We start from the raw sequence: 17,428 nt of genomic DNA, 5'->3' as shown, positions 1-17,428 counted from the left end.
GACGAAATCATTTGGCGCATCTCGAAGTCACGCTTGCACGTATACACCCACTTATCCCGATCCGAGTTTACCTTACCAAGTCTCTAGAGGTAGACTGCAGGATATTACTTTGCCGACTTCGTGATCCTATATCTCCCCCTTCCAGTTCACCAGTATAATTCGCGAGTTCCAGCCCGAAAGGAACGCAAAGCTTCATCTCGTTCCGGACGCGCTGTCAGGGCGGACTGAAGTAGCGGCGCATTTCGCTATCCTGACGTCGGGCATTACATGTCAGGTCGGACGTTACAGATGGGTAATTAAAGTGTTACAACCTACCTCCCGTCAAGTGCTTAGCACTGGTGGAATGCACCGTTGTTTACTGTAACGAGGGTCATCCTTTCTTTTCACGCATAATTCAAGAGTCTTATTAGCGAGCTACTTGAACTCGATCGATGTTAGAGCAAAATTAAATATTCAAGATTCTTATTGATTATCTTAATTATAATAATTTCCGAGAGCCATTTTAATAAATTATAATAAATTTATAAATTAAAAATTATTAGATTTTTGTTGCGTGGTTTAAAATTAAATTCCATTCAATATATTCTTATTTTGTGATATATACTTCTTAGATATTATCTTTCCAGATATTGTAACGGTAAATACAATCATCTTCAGTTAAAGGCTTACATAGAATTAACAGATAGATTGACAGATTATTATGAATAATTTCCTTTATTCGCAGACACCTCGCGTTATTTCTGGTTACGAAGATACTAAACGGCACGCGAAACGGTAGATGTATGCGCATCAGTCAGGAGTCATGACGTGCAGCGGCAACAAGCGTACAATTACTCGAAGAAACAAGGAGGTGTTTCGGTCTATCGGGCGTAAAATACGAGGGCAAGTTTAAAGAGAAGCGGCAGCGACCGTCTCGATTAGAGTGAAACGCCGCGCAAATAAACGGTCGAATTATACATTGTTAAACGACAGACAGACCTGAAACGGTTGCGGCGATGGTGGTTTATTTTTTGAAGGTAGTTCTCTTACGGAGAGGAAGAAAGAGCACCTTGAATAAAACATATTTACCGGCGGGCATGCCCCAGAGTCTCTCGACTCATCCCTTCGCTTCATATAGTCTCTTTCTTTCTACATCTTCTTCTCTCTTCGCTTTCTCTTTTTTTATCTGCCCTGACATTGTGCTGACGTTAAAAAATCTATTCATTTTTAGCGTGCGAGATCATATGGAACACGTCATATAGTAGGATAGGATCCATGATACGTTAGCGATAATAAGGTAAACACGTTTTGAGAAACTTCTCTAATGAAGTTTACTGTCGCAAGCGGGGAAGCCAAATGCCTGAAAGTGTCATAGTAGCCAAGAGATTATTGTGCCGCATACTTAACGCAATTTTCTTTATAAGCAGGGAAACTCGAACTTCCTCGAACGTGAAATTTAATTAAACCATCAAAATATTCCGATGTAACATATATTTATAAATCGATAAATCAACCAAATGTCGATTGATAAATTTAAATTCGTCCTTCTTTTGCATCGAACCGTAGATTTGTCGAAACAATTCATCGCTGACAATAAAATCATAACCCGATTAATTTCTTTTCTCTTTTTTCCCTCAGGTTCTGACAGCAAGTTGTCGGACATTGACGGACAGCCCTACACAACGTTGCTGTACAGCAACGGCCCGGGTTATACACAGCCGCGGACTATCCTGCGGGAGGCTGGGAAGGATTCCATTCAGGTAAGGGAGGCCCATTTTCATTTCCGTACGCGCGGAAGGAAGGTAGTACGCCAGTGTTTATTGGATCGGAGAATGATCGAGTGGCGAAATCGAGGCCGCGCTCGAAAATCCATCACGTACTATCGCTGTATGATCGTGAAATATTCCACCAAACACTTCCGACTGCCCCCTACCATCTATTCCCTCGAGGGTCCTGAAATACCGCGGTTAGATGGTGCGCTGGCAATTTTTAATCTCACCGTAAAATTAAAAGACAGAGTATACATTGCAGGGTATTTGAGTTAAATTTAATTTACAACATTATATATATGCACAAAATTCAGTTAATATTATTTAGCTAATTCTATATATTTAATTACTCGAAAGAAGGGATTGCGAGTATATACATTTTGTGAACTTTATTGATAGTCACTTTTCTGATAGAATTGATTTTGTAATTTTTCTAATTTCTGCGGAGAGAGATATATATATAAAAGTCACTTTTTTTAATGAAAAATTTTGAATGGAAATGAATAATTTACGAAGAGAAATTGTGCAAGCGGGATACAAGACATTTTTATAAAAAAATTTAATATATGTCATTTGGTTTATTTATTTTTATGTGCTGTATTTTATTTCTAACTTGCATATTTTTTATCTATATTTATGTATATACTGACATTTCTACCTGCACATTTCCGTCGTCGTTATTGATTTAATCTTTTTCACTGAAAATAGCTTTATGCGGATTTGTATTTATTCTTTCGATTGTACCATGTCACGCGGACGTGTTCTCCGCAGGTATTTTCGTACATCGCGTATTTACATAAAGATTTAAATTTATATTAATCTGTAAACGAAAATATTTTGCCGCGTATTTTAACAGCTATCCGCAATTTCAATCATATAGTTTTATTCCATTCTGTATTTACAATCTATCGAAGTGGCAGAGGTATCCGGTATATTTATACTACGGATATTATTTGACATCACTGACAATGTGAGTTACGTCGCGAAACGGGGGGTAGATCATTCCGTGCTTTTATTCGCGCATCGCTTTACATTATCACGCTGAACACGTATGTGCAATAATTTAGTCTTCGACGTATGGATTCAAATAAATTTGACGTACAAATCCTATGCGCGTTGTATATAATTATGGTACTTTACTTAAACATGATATGCCATATGCATCACTAAAAGATTAATATCAATTAATCTTGATTAATAGAAAGCATCATGTGACGTATAAATACAAAATGTACAAAATATATCAAAAGCACAAATTCCCTTTTTTATAGTGAATTTTATTTTACAGTTATTTAACATTGTAGATTAGGATGGTATAGATAAATCGCTAAATCTTATTTCTTAATTCAATTTGTAATAATTTTGCTAAAAGTTTTATTGTCAAGATATTTGGAATGAATTTTTTTTTTTCTTAATTAACGCTATCAAAGTATTTATAATTAAACGTATCATACATTCTTATATATTTTCTGTACACACACATACACACAATTGAGTTTATTATCTGTTATTATAGTATCCGCGATATTAAAAATCTGTCTCGTCGGGATTACAAAGTAGCAATTCGCGCAATCTTCTCGGTCACGGTGCTCGAAATGCATAGAAAAAATTCGTTCTGAAGTTATAAGAATATCATCTGTGATGGTGACTCTTGAGCATGATTTTATTCAATTCCTCGAAATGTCCCGTCAGAGTGAATCGTCATAAGCGGTAAGTGGCCGGGGAAGAAACTGATTAAAATCTGGATGGCTTAGGGCGATAAATTACGTCGACCTTTCTCTCTCTTCGCTCACCAACCATCGTTACAGATTACAAGTGTGGAGCTTGGGATATTTAGTCCCTTTATGTGAAATTGAAGCGCGATAATCGTAACAGTCGAGCATTACAAAAGCTCCAAGAATTATGTATTTTTATGACGGAAAAAGTTTTGTGAATAAAATAGTGGCCTAAATTAGGTGACCTAAATTAAGTTGCCAAATTTTGCTAAAAATTGTGCTGCAGCATCATTAAATAATATAAATTAATTGCATCGTTTGAATGTATTTTTATTCAGCTTTCCATAAGAGAAATTTATATAAAATAATTTTGCAAATTATTTTATAAAAAAATTATTTGACACTCTTCGAGAATATGTTATAAATTTTTTTTTATATTTTTTTATTGTATTTAAATATCTTAAAAAATAATAGTAATAAATATGTAAGAAAGCATAAAATATCTCTACAGTTGAATATTTGAAAAAATAAGAGAAAAATCAATAATCTTAAGAAACGTTTTACTTATCATTCAAAAGTACTATATGTACTTAAAATGATTAGAATAATAGGGTAATCCGCAAAGATGTCTTTATTATAAATCATGTTTTTACGAATCGTTTTACATGTCGTATTTGGGAAATAAGTTTCGCTATAAGCTGCTTGCCTTACCGATTACATTTGTTATATAATGCAAGAATTCGATTCGTAGTTCGGACTAGAAAGATGCTTAGGGTAGTATAATACTGCTACGACAGTATCGTGCAGCTCCTGTCTCCTACTCGGTTGCATTTCCCCGAACTATTATGTAAAGGCAAATTCTCTCTCGCATAAATCGATATTTCGTGAAACAAGAAGCGGTCGTATTTTACATTGTGAGATTACTTTCATTTTACGAGAATGTGATTTACACGGTGAATGTCAGATATGCATTAAGCCCGTAAATCTGGATCTACGGAGTGGTATTAGCAACGAATCTCATGACCATAATATGAAGTAAACACGGTAAACGTGCACGCGACGATGGTAAACAGCGACCTAATTCCAAATCGAAATTGTTTATCTCGAGAATATATAAGTAGCTCAATATCATCGTTTATTTCTGTAAACTTCACTTAAACGAATTGATGACAAAAATTTGAAATAGCGATAAGAGAACATGAAAGACACAATTGTAATAATGATATTTGCAAGAGTTTAATTTATGTGTGAAAATTGTTCTAATTTAAGAGCCGAAGAAATTTGATCAAAGAAACAAAATGAAATTTAATATAATACGCGAGATGTTCCAGAATCGGCAGAATTAACGACTCGATATTTTCGTTGACGAAAAAGATTTCAAGATTTGCAAAAGAGAACAATACGATGTATCTACGCTAATTCCGAAGCATTCTGCATAATAGTCACTATGTGCGGTGTAAATCAGAATATATTTACTTTATAAGAGAGTTCTAAAAAATTCCAATGGCACATTTTATGTACCGACATGATACAATAAAAAGCAGATAAAGCACGTTATTACCCACCTCGATGATTTATGTTCGTAATTACACGCTAGGAGTTAATGCTTGAGATATCCGGGACGAATTAAATATCGTGCCGAGCTGATATCGAGCTATTTAGTGGACGTCGACTCTTTCCATTCGCGCGAATTAATAAGGATTCAGCTTCAGCTTCAATAATTCGCCAGTTTGCATTTTTTTCTTCCTCGCATTATATTATTATATATCCTTGCGTCTCCTTGAAAATAGTACAAATCTATTCGGTTGCGCATCACCAACTTCGCTCGACTCTGTATAAAATATCCGTCTCTCGCAGATATTTTAAAGCAGCCCTCTTCGCGTTCGTTGACGGGAGTTTTTGCTTTCTTATTTTTTATCAACGTCCAACATTCATCTTGTGATAAAGACAAGAAACGTGAGATGAAACATAATGTAAGATTTCAAAGAACATTATTTTATCATTTTCTTTTTCGAAAAATGTAAAAGTTATAAATTTTATGCGCGGTGATTTGTATTATTACTAAATTAGTGTTTATGTCATCCAAAAGTGCAATAATCGATATCAAAAATATAAATCTAATAAAGTTCTAAAAATTTCCTACAAAACTAGCTCGTAAGCATGTGTGTGTCGGTATATTGCCGCCTTCTTCTGTATTATGGTTAAAATAAATACGTGCGAGATAATGGCAAATTAAGTAGCCAGTAATAATTTGCCGCAACGTTAAACGTTCCTTGAGAGTAAGTCTAACGACTATCATCATTATTGCTTTTATATCTGATTTTCTCTTGTTTGTTTCAGTATATGAGTGAGCATTTGGTAGATTTTGTTGCCGGAAATAAAGTTGCGCGAAGAACGTCTCGCTCCTCGCGAAATCTCTAGCTTTCGCGTTATCCGATAGAATCACCGAGCTTACGATGTACCACGATGGTAGATAACGTTAACCTCTTACGATATTTAACGCTCCTCTCCGACGGGGATTGTAATTCCTTAAGACACCATCTCCCAGTTACGTCTTGTCTCGACGTAACCCACCCAGTAAGGATGTTGCCTTACGCAATCATTGCCGCTGGCGGGATCTCTCTCAGGGGATGCGTGGCGGACGCGCCAGAACGGCAACATTCGGGGATACAAGGACGCCGGCGGGATTTTTATTTGCTTATTTGGAACACGACTATTCGCCGTGTTTTAGTATTATTGCCTTGCAACTATCTTGCGGAAAAGATTCTCTCGACAAAGAGAGAGAAAAGAAGAGAGAGAGAAAGTCGCTTTTTTATTTTTATATCTCTGTTATTTGTGTTTTATATACCTATGTATTTATATCTTTACAAGTAGTAACTATAGATAGGGAACATAACTTGACTCTACGCTATTCTCTCGAAAATTCAGTGAATGTAGTGCATTTCTTTGTATCTTTTTGTCGAGAAATATCGGGAGATTTAACGATACTCGAAGAATTTATATTTAGTAAACATTTTTCGTATAAACAATTTGCTTCCGACCTCACCTAAATTTCGCGACATCTAAAAAGAAATAATATATTAAATAAATATTAAATATTAAGAAATATTAAATAATGATATACTTAAATCATGATTTATATTGTTATTTTAACTAGATACAGAAGCATTAATTATAATTGCATTGATTAATATTATCATTGCTTCTATATTTTTTTAGAAAGAAAAAAAGAAAAATATTGTGTTTATTTTACTAGATATTTGACGCGAAATCTGAAGATAAAGCTAATTCTGAAACTCTCTATTCGCGATGCCTATGGACGCGGTTATAGATCGGTTTTAATCAAACTTGACTATACCTTTCTTCGATGACAATTTCGCTCGCGTATTTCGAGTACTTATAAATTTGTACAAAGAAAGTAAATAAGAAAAAGATATAGCATATTTTTTTTATCGCCATCAACTCTAGCCGCGTTCTCTTCATTCGTTGTCTTTCCTAAAGGCATAGATCTCATCGTTCCTACCCTCATTGCGCAAAACCACTTCTCCCTTTCGGGTCGACCGCACCACGAAACGTGCCGTGCTCTTTCATTTGATTGTCGAAGTGAGATCGCAGCAAAGGGTTTACGGTGTCCCCGACGAGAAGGGAAATATTGTGAGAGAATTCTGCTGCAGCAGCGCGTCCCATCTGACCTGTGCAGCGGAGCCGCGGGCTAAATAAAATGCGAAAAAGATCTGCAGTGGCGTAGTCGAAGCTCTCGGTGCTCTCTCACGAAACGGCTATTTCAATTTTATTCTCATTTTAATTTTATCCTTCTTTAATTCTAAATGAGTCGTTTCCGTTAACTCGTCCGAAGCGGTACAATTTCAAAGCAATACGCGTTTCGATGAGATGAGAAAAAACAGTATTTATTCCCAGTCTTTACTTATACTTAAATGACTGCGTGAAAGAAACATAAAAGACAGTATAAATATAGGGAAAATATAAAATTAAGTTAGAATAAATAATCTAATTCAACAAGCAATAATGTGAATATGAATTAATGATATTAAGCAAACTATTTAAACTGGAAATAAACGCTGTTTTCAAATTGAACTATCTATTGCGTATCGTGTATCACTTGTGTTGTAAATTATGCAAAAACAAATTTCCTTACTATTCAGGAAACAATTTTTAATATCTATTTAAACACTGAATGTATGTGAAAACTTCACTTCAAAAAATTCTTCTTATGAAACGATTTAAAAAATTTAAAAACGGACACAGTTAATCAAAGCTTTTCTCGTATGTTTCTTTTTTAAATTGCTAATCGCGCACAATGGGATATTTAATCAAGAGCTTTTCTCGTATGTTTCTTTTTTAATTTGTTAATTACACACAATGGGACGGTCTTTATCGATCTTAATATACTCTGATAAATTTTTTCATTTTATTTTACGAGTTAAATTGTATATACAAAGAAAGAGCATATATTTCTTCATATTTCCAGAAAACTAAATTGATACTTTTATATGCGCGAATTATATGTATGTTTCTGTAACAGTGTGACATTTCTCGCTATAAAGATCACTTATTTCGATATAAATGTAAAATACTATAAGAAGTAGAAAATACTGCCGTTTTATTATCGCTATATTTTATAGGTACAGCCGCAGTTATAAAAGCCTCGATTCATTAAAAAATAATGCTCCGCTACCCAGCAATCTATGGAATAGTACTCCCAGGCGAAAAGGAGAACGGTCTTTAACACTCCTTTAAGACATTTAAGACAACATTTTTTTCCGCAAGTTATTGCGCACATTGGGATATATAGATGTGCTTGTATCTTTAACGAATGTTTTATTGCTCTCATTAGAATAGAAATTCGAGAATTCTCACGCATATTTTTCTTATTTTTCTGTAAAATTCAATATAAATTCAATATCAATATAAATAGAATATAATATAATCTTAATGTAAATATTAATATAAATATTCAATATAAATTAATTAATATTCAATAGAATTTTTTATTTTATTACATTCACTTTCATGCAAGAAGGGAATATAAATATAAATTTTTATCGCTTTCTCATTAAAAATTAAAAATGGTTTGTTTTAATCTAGTAATTGATTGTCCAAGTCGTTATATACCATTTCTATCCATTAAGTACGAATCAACACGACTTTTATCAGTGGTCGCGTGACGTCTAGCATTCTTACCTATTTTTAAGCTTGCGTCTTCCGCAAGCAAGAGATACGCCCCGGAAATCTCGTGCAATCTCCCCCAGCTTTCGATTTAGGTACAATAATCGCACCTTACGACTATATAATTACAGACGGCGGGTGTGCCGAGGGCGTGGGCGACGCACGGGGGCGAGGACGTGCCGGTGTTTGCCATCGGGCCCCTAGCGAGCACCCTGTTCTCCGGCAGCATCGACCAGAGCTACATTCCGCACGCGATCGCCTACGCCGCCTGCCTGGCCCATCATGCTAGCCGTTGCTCACGGGATCCTGCAGGCGGTAATGCCAGCGACACAATGAGCTCCGCACCGATAAGCTGTCCCTCGGCGGAGCCCAACAGCGCGGCGATATCAAGCGACGTGATGAACGGCCACCAGGCGCGAAATCAACCCACGAAATCCGCCGGTCCTCGCTGTTTATCCGCCCCGTTGCTGCTACTGCTGCTGATGCTCATGATGCCCCCCGTTCTGCCGATTTTCCGGTGTCCCTTGAAAAGGACGAGTTAATGCGACCCTCTTCCGCGTGTCCGAGAGTGGCCATCTATGTGACGTCGACGATACACGACAGTCGAGAACCCACCGAAATACTCGCGTCCTGGGCACGGTAATAAACGGTCGATTGAGCGACCGCAGTGTAAATTTGACGGGACGGGAACGGCGATGAGAGTGGCCGTTTTGAGAGCGAGCAGTGTAATATCGTCTCTCGCCGGTGAACCGTTAAACGGATCGTTTGCGCCGGCAACGATCACGCTGCAGAAAATCGCTGAGTGTTGGTGTAAGCGACAGGATATAACGCGTATGAGTTTTTGGTGAAACGGGAACGGAAATCTAATAGGCGAGATTCCTGGCGACGATCCTCTCGTCGTAAAGAGAACGAAAGTGTATCTGCATTCCTCGTAAGACTCGAGTCGGTTGACAAATCGACGACGGATCGGGTGTTCGGACGAACGGATCGATACACGACGTTGACGAGAGCTAAAACGTCATCGTGGTGTGCGTATCATTCCTAAATTCTCTCGTGTATTTTCAGCTTCGGTGTTTCGGAACATGAAAAACGCGACTATTCGTATTATATACTTCACGCAAGTTTAATTGATACACGTTCTTGTTTGAGGTCACCCAAAGATTCTACAAACTTTCCGCTAATGATTAAAGCTTCTTCAATAAAGAGCTTTAATAAGAGATTGGAGGTTGGAAGCGGAGCTTCTTGCTCACTCATATTATTTCAAGATTTTTAAAATATTTATATTTTTTATTTATACTTTCTATATAATTTAAACATATCCATTTTATATTGATTATTAATCACATTTGAAGAAATATTTCTCGTTTATGTTATTTTTTTCTGAAAAATGTAATGCTTACATCAGAAGATTATTAATCATCAATCGACTTTGCGAAATATTTCGAAATTATCGTTACTCTGTAACTATGAATTTTTTAATCAATTTAAAAGCTAATATTTTTTAATAGAAATCAAGGTTTTGTTAAGAGTAGAAAATTCACTTGAAATTAAATGCATCTCCTTTTCGAAAAATAATTATATTATGAAATTTATGAATATTAGTTGAGATTCTTGTTAAATTAAATGATATAACGCTTTTGATTGGCGTTCTTTGTTAAAAGAAGTAAAGCTGATTTCAATCTACAATTAGTTAAGGAATCTGGAAATGAGAAATGATTATCTTGCATATTTCTCTGTCTCTCGAACGTTGAGTTATGTAATTTTTGAAAAATACATCTTCTGCCGTGCGCTAGTATTTGTTACAACACACATAACCGAGTGATAACCGCGGTTTTGCCGATCCCATAAACCGATGGATAAGACGTAATACATAAAATAACTCTCGAATATTTTGGGAGTTTAAAGTAAATCATAAATAAAAATGTAAATATATTAGGAGTAAAGCAGACAATGTGTATAATATCTTGAGACGTGTGTTTCCTCGCATCGAATTATGTAAATTACATATAACATTTAACCACCGAATCGAGACGGACTCTTTGCCCCAGCGCACATTCACATCCCCAATTCTAGTCACGTCTATTTCATTTTTGCACATTGTGCGCAGGGTCATTTCGAATTGGACCAGAAAGTGGTGTTCATAACGTGATTAACGATTTTTGGCAAATTTTATTTTCGCACCGAACGATTGAAAGGAAAGATGACGTAAATGTATTTTTCCGCTTCACGTATATTACGCTATGCTTGACTTATACTACTTTCGTTTCGAGCCTCTCGTAACGCAGATTAGTTTCTAGGAGCAACTTTGTCGCGACAGGATTTGAAATGAGAATTAGAGAGTCGCGCACTGTTTAACTCAATTAGTCAAAACAAACTGTCGCGAATCTCTCAGATTTGTCCGTTTTCGGGCGAATGTATAATTGAACAATCGTCCCCGCTTGTCTTTCGAAGCACATTCGTAATGTACAGCGCTACGCGAGAAAATCGAGATTCGCCGGGGTTTCGGCGCGGGACTCTCATGTATTTGTGACTAGCGCCGAGGGAGTTGCAGTTGCGAGCTGAGAGAGAGTCCCTCTGCCATTCAATCCTCCAGAATTCGTTATCACAAGAAGCGCTCCCAAGTCCGAGTTTTATCTCTACTTTTAATGAGGCGATACGATAATTTTATAGAGCGCTTTGTGCGTGTTTGCGAGCGCGAATGCTATTTGCCTTTTTACGTGCTTAATCGTGGCTTTGACTCACGGCTCCTCTGTAAATTTGCGAGCTAATTGCGCCGAAGGATTGCTTTGTTTTAATTATCTTCCAACTGGCGGATGTTAATGAAGTTAATAAATCATGCGTGAAAAAAATAAAAACATGTACCGTTTATCTTAAATGTGAAAGATATCTTGCAAACGGATAGTCGAAAAATAATATTCGGAATTCAAGTACTTCTGTGTCTACTGTTTCACAGAGATTACATTGTAATTCTTAAGTCTTTTTAATAATACATATGGCTTACACAGTTTAGCACACAATAAATACATAGACGAAATGATTACAATTGATTTATATTATTTTTTTATTGATCTATTCATCAGATTTAATTTATCAGAGTTAAATCCCAAAGTCTACCAAAGATACATATATTGAATTAACAATTTTGTGTAGGATAAATGAATAATATAATATTTTTCGAATTTTACTTTTATTTTATTTTACAATAATACCTACTTATACAATATTGTAATACTTTTATTTTACTTTTATTTCGCTTCCAATTTCATAAATTATAACGTATGCGTTTTCGAAGAAATATGATTCGTTTTCTACACTCGATTATATAATTTTCTGTATTATATTATAGGTATCTCTATAGTAGAATTCGGCAAAAATATTGGCAAAATAATTGCAACGAGTTGCTGTTTTCGTTCCTCCAGCAAACTTGTGTCGGTGAGAAATAGCCAAAATTTTATAACAAAAATAGCACGCGAGCAATATACCTTCGAGCAATATATCACGGAATTTTTTATTTATATATATCCTCCGTCGATCTTGAAATATTGAAATCAGTCCCGAATATTGTAAAAAAATGAAAGCAGTACGTTAATAAACGGCGGTATCGAGATGGCGAGGGGTTTCTTAAAGGTCGATGGGCACTTTGGCAGAGTAAATTCGGTGTACATATTTTCGGAACGAGATGTTTTTATATATCGCGCATAAAAAGTGACGCAACGTAAATCTTTTCGCGCATGCATCGCCTCGGTTTATAGATAAACGCCATAAAATAGTTATACCGTTTAATAGCAACGAATAGCCGAGAATGCGGCCCAGAGGACGAACGGAATTCACATCCGGGACCGACTTGTTATCCTTGACGCGAACGACGAGAGATCCGCGCGACGATTACGCTTTTCATGGCCCAGCCATGGGCTTTAATTGCAGACGCAAACGTGCGCGAAATAAGAAACTATAAGGGACGATATTAAATCGGAGGTTGTGCGTCGTTTATCCGACGAGATCGGCAAACCGACTCCATCGGAATACGAATTGCCGCATTGTTATAAATCATATTTTATACAACCGGTTTGATAAGAGATGGAATGTCATTTTTCCGTGTGAGATAAACTTCTCATAAAATGTCAAGACACGCGCAGTTTAAAAACTCTCAATCTTTAGAAATAGCGCATCAAGAATGCTAGTAACGAAATCTTATTTTTCAATTAATTATGAATGAAATTTACTTTACGAAGATCTTAATTCGTGGTATAGTTTTTGAGATACTTAATGTTTAAATTTTAAAAAGACTATAAACAAAATGTAATAAAATGTAACGTTCAATTATACTTTGGTAAAAAAAAATGATTTCAATTCTCTTAAAAAGATTCGACGCTTTATAAAAATATTAAGACATTTTGTGAAAAGGCTAATTTTGAAAAAATTCTGCCACGTATGTGTAGATATTTGAGATGTTACAAAACTGCTGAAAAATATAAAAATTGCACCATCTATTTACTGTCCGTCATCAAAACACTTTGCTTTTTTCTCGTATATTTCATGAAACTAAATTCTAATTATGAATAAAAAAATAACAACAATTGTTATGTTTCTTGTACATTTTTGCCTTGAATCGATTCCTATCCGAATGCAAGATATAATAACGAGAGTAACGAGAATTTGTCGATCATATGTAAAAATTGAATGCGCAAATATTACGAAGTGATTGTAATAAATGTGAAGGAACAAAATGTTCCAGCAGCAAAATATATTAAGTGGAGCGAAGGTACTTGCGAATTACGTTGCATCTTGTTAAATGCTTCGTACAATTCGACGCTAAATACCTCTGACTCGCATTTGCACCGTTTAAAACTGAAGTAGAAGTTTAATCTAGGAAATTGCTAACAAGTGCGTATTTTAGTTGCCCTTAGTTGCCTCTAGGCAGTGAATTGCGAATTACGAATAATTTAAACTTTAAATCGAGGCAGTGCAGAACCGCACTTGCTGCAAAATTGTCATAATGCGCTACTGTTTTACAAGCTTTTTAACTTATGTATGGAATTATAAAAGATTTCAACAGTGTCCGACAACAAGAATATATTACAATGCATACAGAGAGTTAATCTTTGTGGCATTTAAAAAATATTTTTTTTTGTTTTTGTCTTGCATAAAAATTACAATAATATTTCATTAATATTTAAATACACACACGATATAATAATGACGTTATCAAATTTATAATGATTGCAATGTTAAACGTCCTAACATAAAATATGAATTTAGGATTCTAAAAAATAAGTAAGAATAAGTTCCTCTAGAGATATGCTCCAAAATACTTTGTTTAAGAGATATTGACATCTAAACATTTTGAATATAATGCATGAAATTATTATCAGGTTATAATAAATAAATTAATTGCAACGTTTTAACTATTTTATTACTAAAAAATATAAGAATTTCAAAATAATTATAAATTTTCTTCAATGTAATGGTCTGTAATACGAAGATAATCTTGGCATCTTTTTTGACAGAAAAGCAGTTGGAGAGCTAATTGTTTCACATGCTTGAACTATTCTTCTCGTAAAGAATTAAGCAGCAAGACAGCATTAACATTTCGGATATATCTTATTTGCATTTTTGGACATATCTCTAGCAAAACTGATTTTGAAGTTCTAAGTTAATGTTTTAAGTTGAGACATGTTTTAATTCTGAAACATATAATTACAGTGTGTAAATTTAATTTTCTGATTAATAACGCTCTTATTGCCAATCATTAGCGAGTTTTGATTAATCGGAACGAGAAGTAAACGAAAATGCATCGATGCAACACATAATCCGAAACGTTTATCACAAACATGTGACACGTGGTTCAGCATCCAGGCCGAGCTTACACTTCGCTTAGAGTTTTAACGATTGCGATGAATCACGTGAGACCAAATCACGACAAGGAAACGAGAGATACACGACTTCACCAATCTATATATTTCTGTAAAAAACGTCAAACACGAATTATTACAAATGTAATTTACTATAGATATCTGTATACTATTGTTTTATATAAAAAAGAAGAAACCAAACATAGCGGCTGTTTCATGAGCCTGTTTCTCTTTTCACGAATCCCGCTTCCTTTTCTTGCGTTTTAATCCTAATAAAAAATAAAGACAAATGAACCTAGTTTATAAAATGCACAAAATGCAAATGAATGCAAGCAACATATTTATTAACACTAATAAATCAATGAATCTAATTAACGAATGACCGCATTATTTAATTGCGTATAATATTATAAGTAAGTAAAAGAAATAATATCGTGTTATATATATAATAAAAACAAAATGTCGCATCGCATAATTCACAATAACAAATTTGTTTTTTAAAATGCGATAATATTATAAAATACGTTGATTTTTTTCTATATCACTTTATGATTGTGTGAGGAATCAAAAGCTAATGTAACGTAAATTTGCTGCAAGATGCAATAAATTTTCCGATGTCGTATTATCACTACGCGCGTACGAGCATTATATTCTGTAAAGTGACATATACATAACTCATTTGCTCTCAAACATTCCATGAGCGCTCGTAGATCTTTTGGTCTTCCGCTAATGCGGCCTAGGTGTTGTTGGAAGCATTCTATAGATAGCTACCTGCAAAGTTTTAGCGTTGCCGGTGCAACGGATAGAACGACCACACCCAAGAGTCCCTTCTCGCAGGCGAGTGATAAAAACGATGCGAGTTGGTTTAACTCTGTTCGCATTGTTCCTTTTGCGAATTCTCTAATTAACTCGGATGTTTTTATCAAGAAAAAGCAAAGAATAAAAATTTATATTCGTATAACACAAAATTTTTTATAATACAAAAAAACAACGAATTGGGATTTTATACACACATAAGAAAAAAAAATTTTATTTATATTTGATGAAATTTTTTTGCACTGCCACCATTATAAATCATTTTTATTAGAAATTAAAGATACATAACTTATTATAAAATACTGTTTTACTTTTTGCGTTTTTAATTGTAGTCTGTGTAGATCTTGCTGAAATGTAATTTTAAAATTGATTACTTCACGTTTTCAAAATGGAATACTGTTGCAAAAACATTTTATCATATAAATTCCGTTAATTACTTAATTTATGTAAAAGAGGATATTAATTTGTGAAATAAATACTAATGTTCAAAATTTAACATTAGAGATAAATATAATGAGGGTTTTTATTTATTTAGTTTGTTGTAAATAATATCATGAAATGGCATGAATGAAAAATATCTGATGAATGCAATTACACTTATTTTAATTAAATGTAATGAATTTCTCACGATTTTCAATCCAATAATTGTCTGATAATTAATTCTACAATCAATTTGTTTATTATTATGTCACTATATAATTAACGCGTGCGAGAAAAACATAATGCGCTTGAGTTTATTACGTTAGGAAATGAGTGTTTTCAATAACAATATTAAATAACAAACTAACAAAGTAATAAATTTGGATTAAATTATTGATTGCGACATATATCACATGATTCTTCCTTTTTCGTTAATAATTCGTTGTTTCAGAAAAATAATATTTCTCTCCTGTCTTTTACATCATGATTAAAATGCCAATTTCTCGCTCTTAATTTTGACGTGAATGCGACCGTAACAATTCATCGAGTTTGACAAGAGATGCTAATCATTGCGACTACTGAATAGCGTAATGGCAACAGTCTTCTCGAAGGACTTTGAATGAAAACTGCAATGGCAATGGAAGTGAGTCATCTTGGAGTAACAATCTTCTTAGCGTAACAATCTTCAAATAACGACGTGATACATTAAATCGTAGCGTACTAGCTCTGAAACTTTAGGAATGGCACGTTGAAGAGAAACTCGCGTAGCTCACGAGAAATTGCATCCCGTTACATGTCCGCGGCAGAACTTTACGCGACTGTAAGCGCGTTAGGCGATTAAACTGCTTCGCGTACGCTTTAGTCGAGAAACGTTTGTTATCCGAGAAAGACGTTATCTATCTAGGATGACCAAAAGATTCTTGGTCATCCACTTAAAGATGATCAAACGCCCTGATTTTTCCGGAGTTTCACCCCGTCTTTGATCGATTACACCTGAGAAATGTTTTCGGGCTACTCTCGATTCTACTATAAACGCTTTTTACATTTATATATAGATGTAATTAAAATATGTTACGCAATATTACTTTAATTTTTTTAATATACTTCTTATTAGAATGCTTTGATACATTTAAAAAAAAGAAAATATCAATAAATATCAATAAATTATATCAAATAATACTTTTGGAAAAAGCGATAAATCATTTTAACCATATGTTATAATTAAATAGGAAATAATTAAATATATATAGACTTAAATCGCGTTGTAGTAGAGCGCATAATTCATAATAAAATAATGTTTAGAATTAAATTATATATTAGAAGAATTACATAATTTTTCAATGTGCGAATAATACTTATTTAAATATAATTATAAATATAAATGACTCTGAATCGAATTGCTTTTGCGAAAACAACGTTCCTTGATTAATGTATATAAACGCAGAATGTCAGAAGTGTTCAATTATACTGACAATGAGTACAACGTAATTCCTGGTATAACCGAGATCAGATAATTAGGTATAGAGATGGGGAAAAAGATTTTGTAATTTCAATTAAAATGATTATTTGCTTTACGATTCTGAGTATTTATTATATATTTTAAACATTTTACTAGAACAACACAGGCTTTTACGGACATTTTCCAATTTTTTTAACTTTTCTTTTCATATATATATATATATAAATCTAA

The 17,428-nt window shown here is 34.2% G+C and overlaps 1 protein-coding gene across 2 annotated transcripts in view; it reads left to right on the top strand.

Annotated features, from left to right (window-relative positions):
• The window catches only part of LOC115236717 (alkaline phosphatase-like), a 54,184-nt gene extending 41,075 nt beyond the window's left edge, over nt 1-13,109 (top strand). For both annotated transcript variants that reach the window (XM_029809342.1, XM_029809341.1), the window contains 2 exons: nt 1,618-1,739; nt 8,782-13,109. In XM_029809342.1, the coding sequence (XP_029665202.1) occupies nt 1,618-1,739; nt 8,782-9,192 (533 nt within the window). In that variant the 3' untranslated portion in view covers nt 9,193-13,109. The remainder of the gene's footprint in view (nt 1-1,617; nt 1,740-8,781) is intronic.
• The last annotated feature ends 4,319 nt before the right edge of the window (nt 13,110-17,428 follow it).

Source organism: Formica exsecta, unplaced genomic scaffold (genome assembly GCF_003651465.1).
Source record: "Formica exsecta isolate Colony F162 unplaced genomic scaffold, ASM365146v1 scaffold26, whole genome shotgun sequence".
Taxonomy (NCBI): Eukaryota; Metazoa; Arthropoda; class Insecta; order Hymenoptera; family Formicidae; genus Formica; species Formica exsecta.
This window is presented reverse-complemented; position numbering and strand designations above follow the sequence as displayed.